This window comes from Alosa pseudoharengus, unplaced genomic scaffold, assembly GCF_046254945.1.
Source record: "Alosa pseudoharengus isolate Yale_2024_CS ecotype anadromous, Long Island Sound unplaced genomic scaffold, YU_APseudo_1.1 YU_APseudo_1.1_scf_12, whole genome shotgun sequence".
Lineage (NCBI taxonomy): Eukaryota > Metazoa > Chordata > Actinopteri > Clupeiformes > Clupeidae > Alosa > Alosa pseudoharengus.
Genome location: NW_027468587.1, coordinates 40096926 through 40121676, shown reverse-complemented (window position 1 = coordinate 40121676; position 24751 = coordinate 40096926). Strand labels below are relative to the sequence as shown.

General features: G+C 43.9%; 1 protein-coding gene across 1 annotated transcript in view; it reads left to right on the top strand.

Annotated features, from left to right (window-relative positions):
* ankmy2a (ankyrin repeat and MYND domain containing 2a) overlaps nucleotides 1-24751 on the top strand; it is a 203303-nt gene that overhangs the window by 61146 nt on the left and 117406 nt on the right. Inside the window, exon 3 of the mRNA XM_076281231.1 lies at nucleotides 305-443. Within this exon, the coding sequence (XP_076137346.1) occupies nucleotides 305-443 (139 nt within the window). The remainder of the gene's footprint in view (nucleotides 1-304; nucleotides 444-24751) is intronic.

The following is a 24751-nucleotide window of genomic DNA, read 5'->3' as shown; positions in this document are numbered from 1 at the left end:
GCAGTGCACTGTTTAGTAGTTATAGTAAATGCCCTACATTGGCAGCGCTGTGAAACCTGCTGTCCAGGCGTAAATCAAATGAAGATTTGTGACGTCATTAGGACAGGTCAGTTCTAGTACACAGATGGATTTAAATGTAACATATTGTATAGATGTTGCTGATTTTTGTTGTGTATTTTTAACGGTGGATTGTGCTGATTTTTGTTTCCCTATCAGATTTTATAGGGTGATGACCCCTTTGGTTAATGCATTTAAGCCATGTGAGAGATTACATACATTCACACTTCTTTTTCTTTTTTTTCAGTATGGAATGACCCCCCTTATGCATGCTGCCTATAAAGGCAAAGCAGACATGTGTAAACTGCTTTTGCAGCATGGAGCTGACGTCAACTGCAATGAGCATGAACATGGTTATACTGCCCTCATGTTTGCTGGCCTCTCAGGTGTGTATTGCTGTTATTTGACACTACACTTTTTTCTGTCTTTCTTTCTTTCTTTCTTATATCCTTCTTATTTCTTCCCTTGAACGTCTGTATGTAAAGTCATACAATCACAACACATACTAAGATCATACTAAGGCTAACCGCTTAGGGTCCGCATCAACGGGGCCTAAGCATTTGGTGCCTCAGGTGCTGGTCATATAATTTGAATATCATCAAAAAGTATATTTGGGGGCCAAGCAGCGAAGCTGCAAAGAAGCATTCGGCTGTAACAGCCAATTGAAACTTGCGCCGAAACCGCCAAACAGGAAGTGAGCTCATATCTCAGCAACCCATTCATCTATCATAACCAAACAGTCCATGGACTCAGGACCCAATCAGGGGGACGCTCAAGGAATCTGGTGACCTTTGACCTCTAGGGGGCGCTGTAATTAAGAAACATGCCTTTGGCCTGTAGCTGCTGTTGTGCTTAGAATTAAAATGCACTAGTGGTTTCAGGTAATACTGTTGGAGGTCCTTAGGCCAACCCAGGCCAACTTGTGATGTCCTCATAATTGATTCGGCCGCCATATTGGATTTAATCAAAAACACGTACAAGTTATCGCAGGTCGCAAATTTCAGCGGATCCTCACCAAAATGGGCAGAGACCATCTTCAGGCCATAACCTATCAATATATTGCTTTCTGGAACAATTGACAAAAGCATTCGCCCGTAACAGCCAATCGAAATTGGTGGAGAAGCCGCCAAACAGGAAGTGAGCTCATATCTCAGCAACCCTGCCATGTATCATAACCAAACTTACTACATGGATTCAGGACCCCATTAAGAGGACGCTCAAAAACGTTGGTGACCTTTGACCTGTAGGGGGTGCTGCAATTAGCAATATTGCATTTTCATCTGTAGTTGCTGATGTGTTTTATTGATCTTTTATTTTTTGATGTGAAACTGATGACAACATATTCCATCCAGTTAATTCTAATGCGTGCGTGCAAGGGCAGGGTAGGGCAGGACGGGGTGGGACGGGCTGGGGTGATTAGATGGGGGGGGGGGGGGGGGGCTGGCTGGCGGAGGCAGTGGCAATACTCAGCCCTGTTGATCCCGGGTGTCTGCTGAGTTCTATCTTGTCACTGTGGCTACTCCGGCCTATACTGCTTGGCCCCCTCATTGCTGCTTGCAGCTATATTTGGGGGCCAAGCAGCGAAGCTGCAGGGCAACCCTTAGTGTTTCTATGAATTCTTACTATTATTATTGGGGGCCAAGCAGCGAAGCTGCGAGGCAACCATTGTGTTTCTATGATTTCCTATTATTATTGGGGGCCAAGCAGCGAAGCTGCGAAGGCACCCATTGTGTTTCTATGATTTCTTACTATTATTATTGGGGGCCAAGCAGCGAAGCTGCGAAGGCACCCATTGTGTTTCTATGATTGGGGGCCAAGCAGCGAAGCTGCGAAGGCACCCATTGTGTTTCTTAGTTTTCTTATTATTATAAATCCTCTGCCATTGAAGTCTATGGCAGCCCATAGAACCGTCTGGTGAAAAGTTGTGAAATTTGGCACACTAATTAGGCAGTACCCCATGATTAATTTCACCAAGTTTCAAGTCCGCAACCCGAGCGCTCTAGCGCCACCAACAGGCCAAAGTTGGACATGCTTTCACGCACGTAACTTCTGACCCGTTGGCTCGATTTTGAAAAATGAGCTATCATTGGAATCCTTGGACCAAGCCGAGTTCAACGCACCCTATGACGTCATTTTCCGCCATGATGGATTTTCCGCCATTTTGGATTTTAGTGAAAGTGAAACTAACTTTTCACAGGTCACAAATTTTGTCCGATCGTCACCAAACTTGACACACATGATCTTCAGACCATGCCTCATTAATGCATTGCTTTTTGTCTTCGGAACTAAAACCGTTCGCGCGTAACAGCCAATCGAAGTTTGCGGCGAAGCCGCCAAACAGGAAGTGAGCTCATATCTCAGCAACCCATTGATCTATCATAACCAAACTAAGTACATGCACTCAGGACCCAATCAGGGGGACGCTCAAGAAATCTGGTGACCTTTGACCTCTAGGGGGCGCTGTAATTAAGAAACATGCTTTTTGGCCTGTAGCTGCAGTTGTGCTTAGAATTAAAACGCACTAGTGGTGTCTGGTAATACTGTTGGAGGTCCTTAGGCCGACCGAAGCCAACTTGTGATGTCATCATAATTGATTCTGCCGCCATATTGGATTTAATCAAAAACACGTACAAATTTTCGCAGGTCACAAATTTCATCTGTTCTTCACCAAAATTGGCAGAGACCATCTTCAGACCATGCCTGATGAGTGCAATGCTTTCTGGAACAATTGACAGAAGCATTGACCTGTACCAGCCAATCAAAATTTGCGGCGAAGCCGCCAAACAGGAAGTGATTTTATATCTCAGCAACGCTTTCATGTATCAAAACCAAATTTAGTACATGTACCTCAGACCCCATCGGGAGGACGCTCAAGAAATTTGGTGACATTTGACCTCTAGGGGGCACCATAATTGACAAAAATGCATTTTGGCCAGTAGTTGCTGATGCACATTATTTTGCAATGGAAGTCAATGGCAGCCCATAGAACCGTCTGGTAAAAAGTTATACAATTTTGCACACTAATTGGGGACAGTCCAATAATTAATTTCACCAAGTTTCATGCCGGCACCTCAAGCGCTCTAGCGCCACCAACAGGCCAAATTCGGATGTGCGTTAACACACGTAACTTTTGAGCCGTATGGCCGATTGTCAAAAATGGTGTATCGTTGGAATCCTTGGACCAAGCCGAGTTCAACGCACCCTAAGACGTCAATTTCCGCTATGATGGATTTTCCGCCATATTGGATTTCATCAAAAAAACTTATATGTCTTCACAGGTCACAAATTTTGTCCAATTGATAACAATCTTCACAGATATCATCTACAGACCATGCCTCATTAATGCATTGCTTTTTGTCTTCGGAACTATAACCATTCGCGCGTAACAGCCAATCGAATTTTGCGGCGAAGCCGCCAAACAGGAAGTGAGCTCATATCTCAGCAACCCATTAATCTATCATAACCAAACTTAGTATATGGACTCAGGACCCAATCAGGGGGACGCTCAAGAAATCTGGTGACCTTTGACATCTAGGGGGCGCTGTAATTAAGAAACATGCCTTTTGGCCTGTAGCTGCAGTTGTGCTTAGAATTAAAACGCACTAGTGGTGTCTGGTAATACTGTTGGAGGTCCTTAGGCCGACCCACATCAACTTGTGATGTCATCGTAATTGATTCGGTCGCCATATTGGATTTAATCAAAAACACGTACAATTTTCGCAGGTCACAAATTTCAGCGGATCCTCACCAAAATTGGCAGAGACCATCTTCAGACCATAACCTATCAATGTATTGCTTTCTGAACAATTGACAGAAGCATTTGGCTGTAACAGCCAATCGAAATCTGCGGCGAAGCCACCAAACAGGAAGTGAGCTCATATCTCAGCAACCCTGCCATGTATCATAACCAAACTTACTACATATATTCATTACCCCATTAGGAGGACGCTCAAAAAATATGGTGACCTTTGACCTGTAGGGGGTGCTGCAATTAGCAATATTGCATTTTGATGTGTAGTTGCTGATGTGTTTTATCAGTCTTTTATTTTTTGATGTGAAACTGATGACAACATGTTCTATCCAGTTCATTCTAATGCGTGCGTGCGTGCAAGGGCGGGGCGGGGCAGGACGGGGTGGGACGGGCAGGGGTGATTAGGTGGGGGGGGCTGGCTGGCGGAGGCGGTGACAATACTCAGCCCTGTTTCAGCCCAACAAAATCAGCTATGTTTTGATATGACACTTGTTGAAAGTGTTGATCGCGGGTGTCTGCTGAGTTCTACCTTGTTGCCGTGGCTACTCTGGCCGAATCTGCTTGGCCCCCTCATTGCTGCTTGCAGCTATATTTGGGGGCCAAGCAGCGAAGCTGCGAAGGCACCCATTGTGTTTCTATTTGTTCTTATTATTGGGGGCCAAGCAGCGAAGCTGCGCGGCAACCCTTAGTGATTCTACCTTTTCTTATTATTATTATTATTACACATCTTTCCGCTGTCATTGAAGTCTATGGCAGCCCATAGAACCGTACAGTAAAAAGTTGTGAAATTTGGCACATTGATTCGGGACAGTATAAAAATTAATTTGAGCAAGTTTTATGCCTGAACCACAGAGAGTCTAGCGCCACCAATGGGTCAAAGTTGACATTGCATCCATGCAATTAACTTTTGAACCGTATGCCCGATTTTGAATATCGCAATATCTTTGGAAGTCTTGGATGAGGCCGAACTCAACGCACCCCATGACGTCAATTTCCGCCATGTTGGATCTTCCGCCATATTGTATTTCATCAAAAACACTTAAAAGGCATCAAAGTTCGCAAAGTTTGTCCGATTTTCACGAAACTTGACGCAGATGATCGTCAGACCATGACTCATAAACGCATTGCTTTTTGGAGACATATTCAAAACCGGTTGCCTGTGACGACCAATCAAGTTTGGCGGCGAAGCCGCCAAACAGGAAGTGAAGTGATATCTCAGCAAGGCTTTCGCGTATCAACACCAAACTCAGTACAGGGTCTCAGTACCCAATTAGGAGGAGGCTCAATAAATTTGATGACTTTTGACCTATAGGTGGCGCTATAATTAGCAAAATTATGTTTTAGCCTGTAACGGGTCATGTGTTTAGAATTAAAGCATATTAGTGATATCTGTTAATACCTTGAGAGGTCCTTAGGCCGAAACATGCCAACATGTGACGTCAACATAATTTATTCGACCGCCATATTGGATGTCATCAAAAACACTTAAAAGGCATCAAAGGTCAGAAAGTTTCTCCGATTTTCACGAAACTTGACGCAGATGATCGTCAGACCATGACTCATAAACGCATTGCTTTTTGGAGACATATTCAAAACCGGTTGCCTGAGACGACCAATCAAGTTTGGCGGCGAAGCCGCCAAACAGGAAGCGAAGTAATATCTCAGTAAAGCTTTAACGTATCAAAACCAAACTCAGTACATGGGGTCAGGACCCAATAAGGAGAAGGCTCAATAAATTTGATGACTTTTGACCTATAGGTGGCGCTATAATAAGCAAAATTACATTTTGGCCTGTAACGGGTGATGTGTTTGGAATTAAAACTTACTATTGGTGTCTGTTAATGTTAATGTTAATATACTAGTGATGTCTCTGGGAGGTCCTAAGGCTGACAGATGTGATTTTGTGATGTCAACATAATTGATCTGGCCGCCATATTGGATTTAATCAAAATCACTTAAAAGGCATCAAAGGTCACAAAGTTCATCCGATTTTCATGAAACTTGGTTCAGATGATCTTCAGACCATGACTCACAAACGCATTGCTTTTTGGACCCATATTCAAAACCCATCGCCCGTCTTGACCAATCAAGTTTGGCGGCGAAGCCGCCAAACAGGAAGTGAAGTGATCTCAGCAAGGCTTTTGCGTATCAACACCAAACTCAGTACAGGGTCTCAGGACCCAATTAGGAGGAGGCTCAATAAATTTGATGACTTTTGACCTATAGGTGGCGCTATAATCACAAGAAGTGGGCTCATATTTCAGCAATGCTTTCACATATTGAAACCAAACTTAGTATATGGACTTGGGACCTCATCCTGAGGACAGACAATAATTTTAGCAACGTTTGACCACTAGGGGTGCTATAATTTGCAACACTTTCTCGTATCGACACCAAACTTGGTACCTGGACTCGGGACCACATCCTGAATAAGGACAATACATTTAGTGACCTTTGACCACTAGGGGCGCTATAATTAGAAAAACTTTATCGTATCGACACCAAACTTGGTACATGGACTCGGGAACACATCCTGAAGACGCACAATATATTTAGTGAGCTTTGACCACTAGGGGTGCTACAATTATCAACACTTTCTTGTATCGACACCAAACTTGGTATGTGGACTTGTGACTACAACCTGACTACGCACAATAAATTTGGTGATGTTTGAGGTATGCATATGTGTGGGGGGTTATTGGGGTGTGTGGGGGAAGAAGTTTATCTGTGTATATGTGTGTGTGTGGGACAGGGGGGGTTAATTGGGTGTGTGTATAATGTAGCAACATTGGGTTGCCATGACAACTCCTGCTCAACTGCTTGGCCCCCTCATTGCTGCTTGCAGCTATATTTGGGGGCCAAGCAGCGAAGCTGCGAAGGCACCCATTGTGTTTCTATGATTTCTTACTATTATTGGGGGCCAAGCAGCGAAGCTGCGAAGGCACCCATTGTGTTTCTATGATTTCTTATTATTGGGGGCCAAGCAGCGAAGCTGCGAAGGCACCCATTGTGTTTCTATGATTTCTTACTATTATTATTATTATTATTAAACATCTTTCCTCTGCCATTGGAGTCTATGGCAGCCCATAGAACCGTCTGGTAAAAAGTTGTGAAATTTGGCACACTGATTGGGGACAGTCCCATGATTAATTTCACCAAGTTTCATGTTGGCACCTTGACCACTCTAGCGCCACCAACAGGCCAAATTTGGACTTACGTTCACGCACGTAACTTTTGACCCGTATGCCCGATTGTCACAAATGAGGTATCGTTGGAATCCTTGGACCAAGCCTAGTTCAACGCACCCTATGACGTCATTTTCCGCCATGATGGATTTTCCGCCATTTTGGATTTCATCAAAATCACTTAAAATGTATCAGGGGTCACATATTTTGTCCAATCGACACCAAACTTCACAGATATCATCTACAAACCATGCCTCATTAATGCATTGCTTTTTGTCTCCGGAACTAAAACCGTTCGCGCGTAACAGCCAATCGAAATTTGTGGCGAAGCCGCCAAACAGGAAGTGAGCTCATATCTCAGCAACCCATTGATCTATCATAACCAAACTAAGTACATGAACTCAGGACCCAATCAGGGGGACGCTCAAGAAATCTGGTGACCTTTGACCTCTAGGGGGCGCTGTAATTAAAAAACATGCCTTTTGACCTGTAACTGCAGTTGTGCTTAGAATTAAAACGCACTAGTGGTGTCTGGTAATACTGTTGGAGGTCCTAAGGCCGACCCAAGCCAACTTGTGATGTCATCGTAATTGATTCGTCCGCCATATTGGATTTAATCAAAAACACGTACAAGTTTTCGCAGGTCACAAATTTCAGCGGATCCTCACCAAAATAGGCAGAGACCATCTTCAGACCATAACCTATCAATATATTGCTTTCTGGAACAATTGACAAAAGCATTCGCCCGTAACAGCCAATCGAATTTGGTGGCGAAGCCGCCAAACAGGAAGTGAGCTCATCTCAGCAACCCTGCCATGTATCATAACCAAACTTACTACATGGATTCATGACCCCATTAGGAGGACGCTCAAAAACGTTGCTGACCTTTGACCTGTACTGGGTGCTGCAATTAGCAATATTGCATTTTGATCTGTAGTTGCTGATGTGTTTTATTGATCTTTTATTTTTTGATGTGAAACTGATGACAACATGTTCCATACAGTTCATTCTAATGCGTGCGTGTGTGCAAGGGCGGAGCGGGGTGGGGCGGGGCAGGACGGGGTGGGACGGGCAGAGGTGATTAGGTGGGGGGGGCTGGCTGGCGGAGGCGGTGGCAATACTCAGCCCTGTTTCAGCCCTGTTTCAGCCCTGTTGATCCCGGGTGTCTGCTGAGTTCTATCTTGTCACCGTGGCTACTCCGGCCTAACTGCTTGGCCCCCTCATTGCTGCTTGCAGCTATATTTATTATTGGGGGCCAAGCAGCGAAGCTGCGAGGCAACCCATAGTGATTCTACGTATTCTTATTATTATTATTATTATAACGAAACGCTAATTTGCCATTAAACCATACAGTAAAAAGTTGGGATATTCGGCACATTGATTCGGTTCAGTCATATCTTTAATTTATCAAAGTTTCAAGTCTGCACTTTGAGTGCTCTAGCGCCACCAACATTTCAAATTTTTTATTACATCTAGGCACATAACGTTTGAATGGTACACCACATTTTGAACATTAAGGTATATTTGGAATCCTTGGATGAGACCGAACTCAACGCAGATGTCAATTTATGGGGTAAACGTAATTGATCAGGCTGCCATATTGGATTTAATCAAAAACACCTAAAAGGCATCAAAGTTCGCAAAGTTTGTCCGATTTTCACGAAACTTGACGCAGATGATCTTCAGACCATGACTCATAAATGCATTGCTTTTAGGAGCCATATTCAAAACCCGTCGCCCGTCACAACCAATCAAGTTTGGCGGCGAAGCCGCCAAACAGGAAGTGAAGTGATCTCAGCAAGGCTTTCGCGTATCAACACCAAACTCAGTATAGGGTCTCAGGACCCAATTAGGAGGAGGCTCAATAAATTTGGTGACTTTTGACCTATAGGTGGCGCTATAATTACCAAAATTACGTTTTAGCCTGTAACGGGTCATGTGTTTGGAATTAAAGCATATTAGTGATATCTGTTAATACCTTGAGAGGTCCTTAGGCCGCCACATGCCAACATGTGACGTCAACATAAATGATCCAACCGCCATATTGGATGTCATCAAAAACACTTAAAAGGCATCAAAGGTCACAAAGTTTCTCCGATTTTCACGAAACTTGACGCAGATGATCGTCAGACCATGTCTCATAAATGCATTGCTTTCTGGAACCATATTCAAAACCTGTTGCCCGTGACAACCAATCAAGTTTGGCGGCGAAGCCGCCAAACAGGAAGTGAAGTGATATCTCAGCAATGCTTTCACATATCAAAACCAAACTAGGTATATAGGTTCAGGACTCAATCAGGAGGACACTCAAGAAATGTGGTAAATTTTGACCACTATGTGGCGCTATAATCACAGGAAGTGGGCTCATATTTCTGCAATGCTTTCACGTATCGAAACCAAACTTGGCTCATTGACTCGGGACCACATCCTGAGGACATACAATAATTTTAGCGACCTTTGACCACTAGGGGTGCTATAATTTGCAACACTTTCTCGTTACGACACCAAACTTGGTACCTGGAATCGGGACCACATCCTGAATAAGGACAATACATTTAATGACCTTTGACCACTAGGGGCGCTATAATTAGCAAAACTTTCTCGTATCAACACCAAACTTGGTACATGGACTCGGGAACACATCCTGAAGACGCTCAATATATTTAGTGACATTTGACCACTAGTCACTATAATTATCAACACTTTCTCGTATTGACACCAAACTTGGTATGTGGACTTGTGACTACAACCTGAGGAAGCATAATACATTTTGTGATGTTTGAGGCATGCGTATGTGTGTGGGACTATTGGAGTGTGTGCGAGAGGAGGTTTATCTGTGTATATTTCTGTGTGTGGGATGGGGGGTTAATTGGGTGTGTGTATAATGTAACAACATTGGGTTGCCATGAACTCCTGCTCAACTGCTTGGCCCCCACATTGCTGCTTGCAGCTATATTTATTATTATTATTATTCCGCCATTGAAGTCAATGGCAGCCCATAGAACCGTCTGGTGAAAAGTTGTGAAATTTGGCACACTGATTAGGGACAGTCCCATGATTAATGTCACCAAGTTTCATGATGGCACCTAGAGCACTCTAGCGCCACCAACAGGCCAAAGTTGGACGTGCGTTCACGCACGTAACTTTTGACCCGTATTGCCGATTGTCAAAAATGAGATATCATTGGAATCCTTGGACCAAGCCGAGTTCAACGCACCCTATGACGTCAATTTCCGCCATGATGGATTTTCCGCCATATTGGATTTCATCAAAAACACTAAAAAGTCTTCAAAGGTCACAAATTTTGTCCGATCGACACCAAACCTGACACACTTGATCTTCAGACCAAGCCTCACAAAAGTTATTCCTTTTCGTCTTCGGAACTCAAACCGTTCGCCCGTAACAGCCAATCGAAGTTTGCGGCGAAGCCGCCAAACAGGAAGTGAGCACATATCTCAGCAACCCATTCACATATCATAACCAAACTTAGTACATGGACTAAGGACCCAATCAGGGGGACACTCAAGAAATCTGGTGACCTTTGACCTCTAGGGGGCGCTGTAATTAAGAAACATGCCTTTTGGCCTGTAGCTGCAGTTGTGGTTAGAATTAAAATGCACTAGTGGTGTCTGGTAATACTGTTGGAGGTCCTTAGGCCGACCCAAGCCAACTTGTGATGTCATCGTACTTGATTCGGCCGCCATATTGGATTTAATCAAAAACACGTACAAGTTTTCGCAGGTCACAAATTTCAGCGGATCCTCACCAAAATTGGCAGAGACCATCTTCAGACCATGCCTTATCTGTGCATTGCTTTCTGGAACAATTGACAGAAGCATTCGGCTGTAACAGCCAATCGAAATTTGCGGCGAAGCCGCCAAACAGGAAGTGAGCTCATATCTCAGCAACCCTTGCATGTATCAAAGCCAAACTGGGTGCATGGACTCAAGACCCAATCAGGGGGACACTCAAGAAATCTGGTGACCTTTGACCTCTAGGGGGCGCTGTAATTAAGAAACATGCCTTTTGGCCTGTAGCTGCTGTTGTGCTTAGAATTAAAATGCACTAGTGGTTTCAGGTAATACTGTTGGACGTCCTTAGGCCAACCCAGGCCAACTTGTGATGTCATCATAATTGATTCGGCCGCCATATTGGATTTAATCAAAAACATCAAAAAGTTTTCACAGGTCACAAATTTCATCTGATCTTCACCAAAATTGGCACAGACTATCTTCAGACCATAACCTATCAATATATTGCTTTCTGGAACAATTGACAAAAGCATTCTTCCGTAACAGCCAATCAAAAATGATGGCGAAGCCGCCAAACAGGAAGTTAGCTCATATCTCAGCAACCCTGCCATGTATCATAACCAAACTTACTACATAGATTCATGACCCCATTAGGAGGACGCACAAAACATTTGGTGACCTTTGACCTGTAGAGGTTGCTGCAATTTGCAATTTTGCATTTTGATCTGTAGTTGCTGATGTGTTTCATCGATCCTTTATTTTTTGATGTGAAACTGATGACAACATGTTCCATCCAGTTCATTCTAATGCGTGCGTGCAAGGGCGGGGAGGGGCAGGACGGGGTGGGATGGGCAGGGGTGATTAGATGGGGGGCTGGCTGGCGGAGGCGGTGGCAATTCTCAGCCCTGTTTCAGCCCTACAAAATCAGTTATGTTTTGATGTGCCACTAGTTGAAAGTGTTGATCGCGGATGTCTGCTGAGTTCTATCTTATCGCCATGGCTACTCCAGCCTATACTGCTTGGCCCCCTCATTGCTGCTTGCAGCTATATTTGGGGGCCAAGCAGCGAAGCTGCGAGGCAACCCATAGTGATTCTACGTATTCTTATTATTCTTATTATTATAACGAAACGCTAATTTTCCATTAAACCATACAGTAAAAAGTTGGGATATTCGGCACATTGATTCGGTTCAGTCATATCTTTAATTTATCAAAGTTTCAAGTCTGCACTTTGAGTGCTCTAGCGCCACCAACATTTCAAATTTTTTATTACATCTATGCACATAACGTTTGAATGGTACACCACATTTTGAACATTAAGGTATATTTGGAATCCTTGGATGAGACCGAACTCAACGCAGATGTCAATTTATGGGGTAAACGTAATTGATCAGGCTGCCATATTGGATTTAATCAAAAACACCTAAAAGGCATCAAAGTTGGCAAAGTTTGTCCGATTTTCACGAAACTTGACGCAGATGATCTTCAGACCATGACTCATAAATGCATTGCTTTTAGGAGCCATATTCAAAACCCGTCGCCCGTCACAACCAATCAAGTTTGGCGGCGAAGCCGCCAAACAGGAAGTGAAGTGATCTCAGCAAGGCTTTCGCGTATCAACACCAAACTCAGTATAGGGTCTCAGGACCCAATTAGGAGGAGGCTCAATAAATTTGGTGACTTTTGACCTATAGGTGGCGCTATAATTACCAAAATTACGTTTTAGCCTGTAACGGGTCATGTGTTTGGAATTAAAGCATATTAGTGATATCTGTTAATACCTTGAGAGGTCCTTAGGCCGCCACATGCCAACATGTGACGTCAACATAAATGATCCAACCGCCATATTGGATGTCATCAAAAACACTTAAAAGGCATCAAAGGTCACAAAGTTTCTCCGATTTTCACGAAACTTGACGCAGATGATCGTCAGACCATGACTCATAAACGCATTGCTTTTTGGAGACATATTCAAAACCAGTTGCCCGTGACAACCAATCAAGTTTGGCGGCGAAGCCGCCAAACAGGAAGTGAAGTGATATCTCAGCAATGCTTTCACATATCAAAACCAAACTAGGTATATAGGTTCAGGACTCAATCAGGAGGACACTCAAGAAATGTGGTAAATTTTGACCACTATGTGGCGCTATCATCACAGGAAGTGGGCTCATATTTCTGCAATGCTTTCACGTATCGAAACCAAACTTGGCTCATTGACTCGGGACCACATCCTGAGGACATACAATAATTTTAGCGACCTTTGACCACTAGGGGTGCTATAATTTGGAACACTTTCTCGTTTCGACACCAAACTTGGTACCTGGAATCGGGACCACATCCTGAATAAGGACAATACATTTAATGACCTTTGACCACTAGGGGCGCTATAATTAGCAAAACTTTCTCGTATCAACACCAAACTTGGTACATGGACTCGGGAACACATCCTGAAGACGCTCAATATATTTAGTGACATTTGACCACTAGTCACTATAATTATCAACACTTTCTCGTATTGACACCAAACTTGGTATGTGGACTTGTGACTACAACCTGAGGAAGCATAATACATTTTGTGATGTTTGAGGCATGCGTATGTGTGTGGGACTATTGGAGTGTGTGCGAGAGGAGGTTTATCTGTGTATATTTCTGTGTGGGATGGGGGGTTAATTGGGTGTGTGTATAATGTAACAACATTGGGTTGCCATGAACTCCTGCTCAACTGCTTGGCCCCCACATTGCTGCTTGCAGCTATATTTGGGGGCCAAGCAGCGAAGCTGCAGGGCAACCCTTAGTGATTCTATGTTTTCTTCCCTATTATTATTACGCTTCCGCCATTGAAGTCTATGGCAGCCTATAGAACCGACTGGTGAAAAGTTGTGAAATTTGGCACACTGATTGGGGACAGGCCAACAATTAATTGCACCAAGTTTCATGCCGGCACCTCCAGCGCTCTAGCGCCACCAACAGGCCAAAGTTGGACGTGCGTTCACACACGTAACTTTTGACTCGTATGCCCAATTGCCAAAAATGAGGTATCTTTGGAATCCTTGGACCAAGCCGAGTTAAACGCACCCTATGACGTCATTTTCCGCCATGATGGATTTTCCGCCATTTTGGATTTTGTCAAAAACCTTTAAAAAGTTTCACGCCTCACATAGTTTGTCCGATTTTCACGAAACTTAGCACATAACATCTTCAGACCAAGCCGCACAAAAGTTATCGATTTTCATCTTCGGAACTAAAACCGTTTGCCCGTAACAGCCAAGCGAAATATGCGGCGAAGCCGCCAAACAGGAAGTGAGCTCATATCTCAGCAACCCTTTCATCTGTCATAACCAAACTTAGTACATGGACTTATAAACGCATCAGTAGGGCATTTAAAAAATCTGGTGACCTCTGACCTCTAGGGGGCGCTGTAATTAAGAAACATGCCTTTTGGCCTGTAACTGCAGTTGTGCTTAGAATTAAAACACACTAGTGGTGTCTGGTAGTACTGTTGGAGGTCCTTAGGCCGACCCAAGCCAATTTGTGATGTCATCATAATTGATTCGGCCGCCATATTGGATTTAATCAAAAACATCAAAAAGTTTTCGCAGGTCACAAATTTCAGCGGATCCTCACCAAAATTGGCAGAGACCATCTTCATACCATGCCTGATGAGTGCTTTGCTTTCTGGAACAATTGCCAGAAGCATTGGCCCGTAACAGCCTTTTGAACTTTGCGGCGAAGCCGCCAAACAGGAAGTGAGCTCATATCTCAGCAACGCTTACATGTATCAAAACCAAACTTGGTACATGCACCTCCGAGCCCATCGGTAGGACACTCAAGAAATTTGGTGACCTTTAGCCTCTAGGGGGCTCTGTAATTGACAAAAATGCATTTTGTCCAGTAGATGCTGATGTGCATTATTCTGTAATGGAAGTCAATGGCAGCCCATAGAACCGTCTGGTAAAAAGTTATAGAATTTGGCACACTGATTGGGGACAGCCAAATAATTAATTTCACCAAGTTTCATGCCGGCACCTCCAGCGCTCTAGCGCCACCAACAGGCCAAAGTTGGATGTGCGTTCACGCACGTAACTTTTGACTCGTATGTCCAATTGCCAAAAATGAGGTACCTTTGCGATCGATCCTTGGACCAAGCCGAGTTCAACGCACCCTATGACGTCAATTTACGCCATGATGGATTTTCCGCCATTTTGGATTTTGTCAAAAACCTTTAAAAAGTTTCACGCCTCACATAGTTTGTCCGATTTTCACGAAACTTAGCACATAACATCTTCAGACCAAGCCGCACAAAAGTTATCGACTTTCATCTTCGGAACTAAAACTGTTAGCCCGTAACACCCAAACGAAATATGTGGCGAAGCCGCAAAAACAGGAAGTGAGGTCATATCTCAGCAACCCTTTCATCTGTCATAACCAAACTTAGTACATGGACTTATAACCCCATCAGTAGGGCTCTCGAGAAATCTGGTGACCTTTGACCTCTAGGGGGCGCTGTAATTAAGAAATATGCCTATTGCCCTGTAGCTGCTGTTGTGCTTAGAATTAAAACGCACTAGTGGTGTCTGACAATACTGTGGAAGGTCCTTAGGCCGACCCAAGCCAACTTGTGATGTCAACATAATGGATTCGGCCGCCATATTGGATTTAATCAAAAACATGAATAAGTATTCGCAAGTCACAAATTTCAGCTGATCCTCACCAAAATTGGCAGAGACCATCTTCAGACCATGCCGTATCAGTGTATTTTTTTCTGGAACAATTGACAGAAGCGTTCGCCTGTAACAGCCAATCGAAATTTGCGGCGAAGCCACCAAACAGGAAGTGAGCTCATATCTCAGCAATGCTTTCATGTATCAAAACCAAACTTAGTACATGGTCCTCAAGACCCACCAGGAGGACGCTCAAGACATTTGGTGACCTTTGACCTCTAGGGGGCTCTGTAATTGGCAAAAATGTATTTTGGCCTGTAGTTGCTGCATTCTTCTGCAATGGAGGTCAATGGCAGCCCATAGAACCGTCTGGTTCATCCTGATGATGCACAAATAAGTTGGTGACCTTTGACCTCTATGGGGGCATTGAAATTACAGCAAGCATGATCATATCTCAATCGATCTTTTATTTTTGATGTGAAACTGATGACAGCGAGTTCCATCCAGTTCATTCTAATGCGTGCGTGCAAGGGTGGGGCAGGGTGGGACGGGCAGGGGCGGTTGGGGCGGTGGGCTGGCTGGGGGAGGGGGTAGCGACACTCAGCCCTGGTTCAGCCCCACAAAATCAGTTAAGTTTTGATGTGAAACTTGACCTTGTAACTCAGCCAATCTTGGGTTGTTTGACATGGAACTTGCTGTGACTGCTTAATGCTATATGCCTGATGCCACGGCATTGAGTTGCATGGCAAATCTGGACTTCTGGACTGCTGAACTGCCTGCTTGGCCCCCTCATTGCTGCTTGCAGCTATATTTTCTTATTATTGGGGGCCAAGCAGCGAAGCTGCGCGGCAACCCTTAGTGATTCTACCTTTTCTTATTATTATTATTATTATTATTACACATCTTTCCGCTGTCATTGAAGTCTATGGCAGCCCATAGAACCGTACAGTAAAAAGTTGTGAAATTTGGCACATTGATTCGGGACAGTATAAAAATTAATTTGAGCAAGTTTTATGCCTGAACCACAGAGAGTCTAGCGCCACCAATGGGTCAAAGTTGACATTGCATCCATGCAATTAACTTTTGAACCGTATGCCCGATTTTGAATATCGCAATATCTTTGGAAGTCTTGGATGAGGCCGAACTCAACGCACCCCATGACGTCAATTTCCGCCATGTTGGATCTTCCGCCATATTGTATTTCATCAAAAACACTTAAAAGGCATCAAAGTTCGCAAAGTTTGTCCGATTTTCACGAAACTTGACGCAGATGATCGTCAGACCATGACTCATAAACGCATTGCTTTTTGGAGACATATTCAAAACCGGTTGCCTGTGACGACCAATCAAGTTTGGCGGCGAAGCCGCCAAACAGGAAGTGAAGTGATATCTCAGCAAGGCTTTCGCGTATCAACACCAAACTCAGTACAGGGTCTCAGTACCCAATTAGGAGGAGGCTCAATAAATTTGATGACTTTTGACCTATAGGTGGCGCTATAATTAGCAAAATTATGTTTTAGCCTGTAACGGGTCATGTGTTTAGAATTAAAGCATATTAGTGATATCTGTTAATACCTTGAGAGGTCCTTAGGCCGAAACATGCCAACATGTGACGTCAACATAATTTATTCGACCGCCATATTGGATGTCATCAAAAACACTTAAAAGGCATCAAAGGTCAGAAAGTTTCTCCGATTTTCACGAAACTTGACGCAGATGATCGTCAGACCATGACTCATAAACGCATTGCTTTTTGGAGACATATTCAAAACCGGTTGCCTGAGACGACCAATCAAGTTTGGCGGCGAAGCCGCCAAACAGGAAGCGAAGTAATATCTCAGTAAAGCTTTAACGTATCAAAACCAAACTCAGTACATGGGGTCAGGACCCAATAAGGAGAAGGCTCAATAAATTTGATGACTTTTGACCTATAGGTGGCGCTATAATAAGCAAAATTACATTTTGGCCTGTAACGGGTGATGTGTTTGGAATTAAAACTTACTATTGGTGTCTGTTAATGTTAATGTTAATATACTAGTGATGTCTCTGGGAGGTCCTAAGGCTGACAGATGTGATTTTGTGATGTCAACATAATTGATCTGGCCGCCATATTGGATTTAATCAAAATCACTTAAAAGGCATCAAAGGTCACAAAGTTCATCCGATTTTCATGAAACTTGGTTCAGATGATCTTCAGACCATGACTCACAAACGCATTGCTTTTTGGACCCATATTCAAAACCCATCGCCCGTCTTGACCAATCAAGTTTGGCGGCGAAGCCGCCAAACAGGAAGTGAAGTGATCTCAGCAAGGCTTTTGCGTATCAACACCAAACTCAGTACAGGGTCTCAGGACCCAATTAGGAGGAGGCTCAATAAATTTGATGACTTTTGACCTATAGGTGGCGCTATAATCACAAGAAGTGGGCTCATATTTCAGCAATGCTTTCACATATTGAAACCAAACTTAGTATATGGACTTGGGACCTCATCCTGAGGACAGACAATAATTTTAGCAACGTTTGACCACTAGGGGTGCTATAATTTGCAACACTTTCTCGTATCGACACCAAACTTGGTACCTGGACTCGGGACCACATCCTGAATAAGGACAATACATTTAGTGACCTTTGACCACTAGGGGCGCTATAATTAGAAAAACTTTATCGTATCGACACCAAACTTGGTACATGGACTCGGGAACACATCCTGAAGACGCACAATATATTTAGTGAGCTTTGACCACTAGGGGTGCTACAATTATCAACACTTTCTTGTATCGACACCAAACTTGGTATGTGGACTTGTGACTACAACCTGACTACGCACAATAAATTTGGTGATGTTTGAGGTATGCATATGTGTGGGGGGTTATTGGGGTGTGTGGGGGAAGAAGTTTATCTGTGTATATGTGTGTGTGTGGGACAGGGGGGGTTAATTGGGTGTGTGTATAATGTAGCAACATTGGGTTGCCATGACAACTCCTGCTCAACTGCTTGGCCCCCTCATTGCTGCTTGCAGCTATATTTATTTAACATCTTTCCTCCGCCATTGGAGTCTATGGCAGCCCATAGAACCGTCTGGTGAAAAGTTGTGAAATTTGGCACACTAATTAGGCTGAATCTCATGATTAATTTCACCAAGTTTCAATTCCGCACCCCGAGCGCTCTAGCGCCACCAACAGGCCAAAGTTGGGCATGCGTTCACGCATGTAACTTCTGACCCGTTGGCCTGATTTTGTAAAATGAGGTACCATTGGAATCCTTGGACCAGGCCGAGTTCAACGCACCCTATGACGTCATTTTCCGCCATGATGGATTTTCCGCCATATTGGATTTTAGTGAAAGTGAAACTAAAACTTCACAGGTCACAAATTTTGTCCGATCATCACCAAACTTGACACACATGATCTTCAGAGTATGCCTCACAAAAGTTATTCCTTTTCGTCTTCGGAACTAAAACCGTTCGCGCGTAACAGCCAATCGAAGTTTGCGGCGAAGCCGCCAAACAGGAAGTGAGCTCATATCTCAGCAACCCATTCATCTATCATAACCAAACTAAGTACATGGACTCGGAACTCAATCAGAGGGACGCTCAAGAAATTTGGTGACCTTTGACCTCTAGGGGGCGCTGTAATTAAGAAACATGCTTTTTGGCCTGTAGCTGCAGTTGTGCTTAGAATTAAAATGCACTAGTTGTGTCTGGTAATACTGTTGGAGGTCCTTAGGCCGACCGAAGCCAACTTGTGATGTCATCATAATTGATTCTGCCGCCATATTGGATTTAATCAAAAACACGTACAAATTTTCGCAGGTCACAAATTTAATCTGTTCTTCACCAAAATTGGCAGAGACCATCTTCAGACCATGCCTGATGAGTGCAATGCTTTCTGGAACAATTGACAGAAGCATTGACCTGTACCAGCCAATCGAAATTTGCGGCGAAGCCGCCAAACAGGAAGTGATTTTATATCTCAGCAACGCTTTCATGTATCAAAACCAAATTTAGTACATGTACCTCAGACCCCATCGGGAGGACGCTCAAGAAATTTGGTGACATTTGACCTCTAGGGGGCACCATAATTGACAAAAATGCATTTTGGCCAGTAGTTGATGATGCGCATTATTTTGCAATGGAAGTCAATGGCAGCCCATAGAACCGTCTGGTAAAAAGTTATACAAATATAGCTGCAAGCAGCAATGAGGGGGCCAAGCAGAATAGGCCGGAGTAGCCACGGTGACAAAATAGAACTCAGCAGACACCCGGGATCAACAGGGCTGAAACAGGGCTGAGAATTGCCACCGCCCCAGCCAGCCCCCCCCACCTAATCACCCCAGCCCGTCCCACCCGATCCTGCCCTGACCTGCCCTTGCACGCACACATTAGAATTAACTGGATGGAACATGTTGTCATCAGTTTCACATCAAAAAATAAAACATTGCTAAAACATCAGCAACTACAGATCAAAATGCAATATTGCTAATTGCAGCACCCCCTACAGGTCAAAGGTCACCGAATTTTTTGAGCGTCCTCCTAATGGGGTCACAAATATATGTAGTAAGTTTGGTTATGATACATGGCAGGGTTGCTGAGATATGAGCTCACTTCCTGTTTGGCGGCTTCGCCACCAATTTCGATTGGCTGTTACGGCGAATGCTTTTGTCAATTGTTCCAGAGAGCAATATATTGAAAGGTTATGGTCTGAAGATGGTCTCTGCCAATTTTGGTGAGGATCCGCTGAAATTTGTGACCTGCGAACACTTGTATGTATTTTTGATTAAATCCAATATGGCGGCCGAATCAATTACGATGACATCACAAGTTGGCTTGGGTCAGCCTAAGGACCTCCAACAGTATTACCAGACACCACTAGTGCGTTTTAATTCTAAGCACAACTTCAGCTACAGGCCAAAAGGCATGTTTCTTAATTACAGCGCCCCCTAGAGGTCAAAGGTCACCAGATTTCTTGAGTGTCTCCCTGATTGGGTCCTGAGGCCATGCACCAAGTTTGGCTTTGATACATGCAAGGGTTGCTGAGATATAAGCTCACTTCCTGTTTGGCGGCTTCGCCGCAAGATTCGATTGGCTGTTACAGCCGAATGCTTCTGTCAATTGTTCCAGAAAGCAAAGCACTGATAATGCATGGTCTGAAGATGATGTCTGCCAATTTTGGTGAGGATCCACTGAAATTTGTGACCTGCGAAAATTTTTACGTGTTTGTGATTAAATCCAATATGGCGGCCGAATCAATTACGATGACATCACAAATTGGCTTGGGTCGGCCTAAGGACCTCCAACAGTATTACCAGACACCACTAGTGCATTTTAATTCTAAGCACAACTGCAGCTACAGGCCAAAAGGCATGTTTCTTAATTACAGCGCCCCCTAGAGGTCAAAGGTCACCAGATTTCTTGAGCGTCCCCCTGATTGGGTCCTGAGTCCATGTACCAAGTTTGGCTTGTATACATGCAAGGGTTGTTGAGATATGAGCTCACTTCCTGTTTGGCGGCTTCGCCGCAAACTTTGATTGGCTGTTACGGGAGAACGGGTTTAGTTCCGAAGACAAAAAGGAATAACTTTTGTGAGGCTTGGTCTGAAGATTATGTGTGTCAGGTTTGGTTTTGATCGGACAAAATTTGTGACCTGTGAAGACTTTTAAGTGTTTTTGATGAAATCCAAAATGGCGGAAAATCCATCATGGCGGAAAATGACGTCACAGGGTGCGTTGAACTCGGCTTGGTCCAAGGATTCTAACAATACCTAATTTTTGACAATCGGATCAACGGGTCAAAAGTTACGTGCGTGAACGCACATCCAACTTTGGCCTGTTGGTGGCGCTAGAGCGCTCAAGGTGCCGGTATGAAACTTGGTGAAATTAATCATGAGACTGTCCTTATTCAGTGTGCCAAATTTCAGAACTTTTCACCAGACGGTTCTATGGGCTGCCATTGACTTCAATGACGGAAGCGTAATAATAATAATAATAAATATAGCTGCAAGCAGCAATGTGGGGGCCAAGCAGTTGAGCAGGAGTTGTCATGGCAACCCAATGTTGCTACATTATACACACACCCAATTAACCACCCGTCCCACACACACACATATACAAAGATAAACTTCCTCTCCCACACACCCCAATAACCCCCCATACATATGCATACCTCAAACATCACCAAATGTATTGTGCATAGTCAGGTTGTAGTCACAAGTCCACATACCAAGTTTGGTGTCGATACGAGAAAGTGTTGATAATTATAGCACCCCTAGTGGTCAAAAGTCACCACATTTATTGTGCGTCCTCAGGTTGTAGTCACGAGTCCATATACCAAGTTTGGTGTTGATACGAGAAAGTGTTGCAAATTATAGCACCCCTAGTGGTCAAAGGTCGCTAAAATTATTGTATGTCCTCAGGATGTGGTCCCGAGTCAATGAGCCAAGTTTGGTTTCGATACGTGAAAGCATTGCAGAAATATGAGCCCACTTCCTGTGATTATAGCGCCACATAGTGGTCAAAATTTACCACATTTCTTGAGTGTCCTCCTGATTGAGTCCTGAACCTATATACCTAGTTTGGTTTTGATATGTGAAAGCATTGCTGAGATATCACTTCACTTCCTGTTTGGCGGCTTCGCCGCCAAACTTGATTGGTTGTCACGGGCAACAGGTTTTGAATATGGTTCCAGAAAGCAATGCATTTATGAGACATGGTCTGACGATCATCTGCGTCAAGTTTCGTGAAAATCGGAGAAACTTTGTGACCTTTGATGCCTTTTAAGTGTTTTTGATGACATCCAATATGGCGGTTGGATCATTTATGTTGACGTCACATGTTGGCATGTGGCGGCCTAAGGACCTCTCAAGGTATTAACAGATATCACTAATATGCTTTAATTCCAAACACATGACCCGTTACAGGCTAAAACGTAATTTTGGTAATTATAGCGCCACCTATAGGTCAAAAGTCACCAAATTTATTGAGCCTCCTCCTAATTGGGTCCTGAGACCCTGTACTGAGTTTGGTGTTGATACGCGAAAGCCTTGCTGAGATCACTTCAATTCCTGTTTGGCGGCTTCGCCGCCAAACTTGATTGGTCACGACGGGCGATGGGTTTTGAATATGGCTCCGAAAAGCAATAACATTTGTGAGTCATAGTCTGAAGATCATCTGCGTCAAGTTTCGTGAAAATCGGACAAACTTTGCGAACTTTGATGCCTTTTAGGTGTTTTTGATTAAATCCAATATGGCAGCCTGATCAATTACGTTTACCCCATAAATTGACATCTGCGTTGAGTTCGGTCTCATCCAAGGATTCCAAATATACCTTAATGTTCAAAATGTGGTGTACCATTCAAACGTTATGTGCATAGATGTAATAAAAAATTTGAAATGTTGGTGGCGCTAGAGCACTCAAAGTGCAGACTTGAAACTTTGATAAATTAAAGATATGACTGAACCGAATCAATGTGCCGAATATCCCAACTTTTTACTGTATGGTTTAATGGCAAATTAGCGTTTCGTTATAATAATAATAATAATAAGAATACGTAGAATCACTATGGGTTGCCTCGCAGCTTCGCTGCTTGGCCCCCAATAATAAGAAAACATAGAAACACAATGGGTGCCTTCGCAGCTTCGCTGCTTGGCCCCCAATTTTGCACACTAATTGGGGACAGTCCAATAATTCATTTCACCAAGTTTCATGCCGGCACCTCAAGCGCTCTAGCGCCACCAACAGGCCAAAGTTGGATGTGCGTTCACGCACGTAACTTTTGACCCGTATGGCCGATTGTCAAAAATGATGTATCGTTGGAATCCTTGGACCAAGCCGAGTTCAACGCACCCTATGACGTCAATTTCCGCTATGATGGATTTTCCGCCATATTGGATTTCATCAAAAAAACTTAAATGTCTTCACAAGTCACAAATTTTGTCCAATTGATACCAAACTTCACAGATATCATATACTGACCATGCCTCATTAATGCATTGCTTTTTGTCTTCGGAACTATAACCATTCGCGCATAACAGCCAATCGAATTTTGCGGCGAAACCACCAAACAGGAAGTGAGCTCATATCTCAGCAACCCATTAATCTATCATAACCAAACTTAGTATATGGACTCAGGACCCAATCAGGGGTACACTCAAGAAATCTGGTGACTTTTGACCTCTAGGGGGCGCTGTAATTAAGAAACATGCCTTTTGGCCTGTAGCTGCAGTTGTGCTTAGAATTAAAACACACTAGTGGTGTCTGGTAATACTGTTGGAGGTCCTTAGGCCGACCCAAGTTAACTTGTGATGTCATCGTAATTGATTCGGCCGCCATATTGGATTTAATCAAAAACACGTACAAGTTTTCGCAGGTCACAAATTTCAGCGGATCCTCACCAAAATTGGCACAAACCATCTTCAGACCATAACCTATCAATATATTGCTCTCTATAACAATTGACAAAAGCATTCGCCCATAACAGCCAATCGAAATTGGTGGCGACGCCGCCAAACAGGAAGTGAGCTCATATCTCAGCAACCCTGCCATGTATCATAACCAAAGTTACTATATATATTCATGACCCCATTAGGAGGACGCTCAAAACATTTGGTGACATTTGACCTGTAGGGGGTGCTGCCATTAGCAATATTGCATTTTGATGTGTAGTTGCTGATGTGTTTTATCAATCTTTTATTTTTTGATGTGAAACTGATGACAACATGTTCCATCCAGTTAATTCTAATGCGTGCGTGCAAGGGCAGGGAAGGGCAGGGCAGGGGGGGGTGGGACGGGCTGGGGTGATTAGGTGTGGGGGGGGGGGGGGGGGGCTGGCTGGCGGAGGCGGTGGCAATACTCAGCCCTGTTGATCCCGGGTTTCTGCTGAGTTCTATCTTGTCGCCATGGCTACTCCGGCCTATACTGCTTGGCCCCCTCATTGCTGCTTGCAGCTATATTTATTGGGGGCCAAGCAGCGAAGCTGCGAAGGCACCCATTGTGTTTCTATGATTTCTTATTATTGGGGGCCAAGCAGCGAAGCTGCGAAGGCACCCATTGTGTTTCTATTTGTTCTTATTATTATTATTATTATTATTATTATTATTATTATTATTCCGCCATTGAAGTCAATGGCAGCCCATAGAACCGTCTGGTGAAAAGTTGTGAAATTTGGCACACTGATTAGGGACAGTCCCATGGTTAATGTCACCAAGTTTCATGATGGCACCTCAAGCACTCTAGCGCCACCAACAGGCCAAAGTTGGACATGCGTTCACGCACGTAACTTTTGACCCGTATGGCCGATTGTCAAAAATGAGGTATCATTGGAATCCTTGGACCAATCCGAGTTAAACGC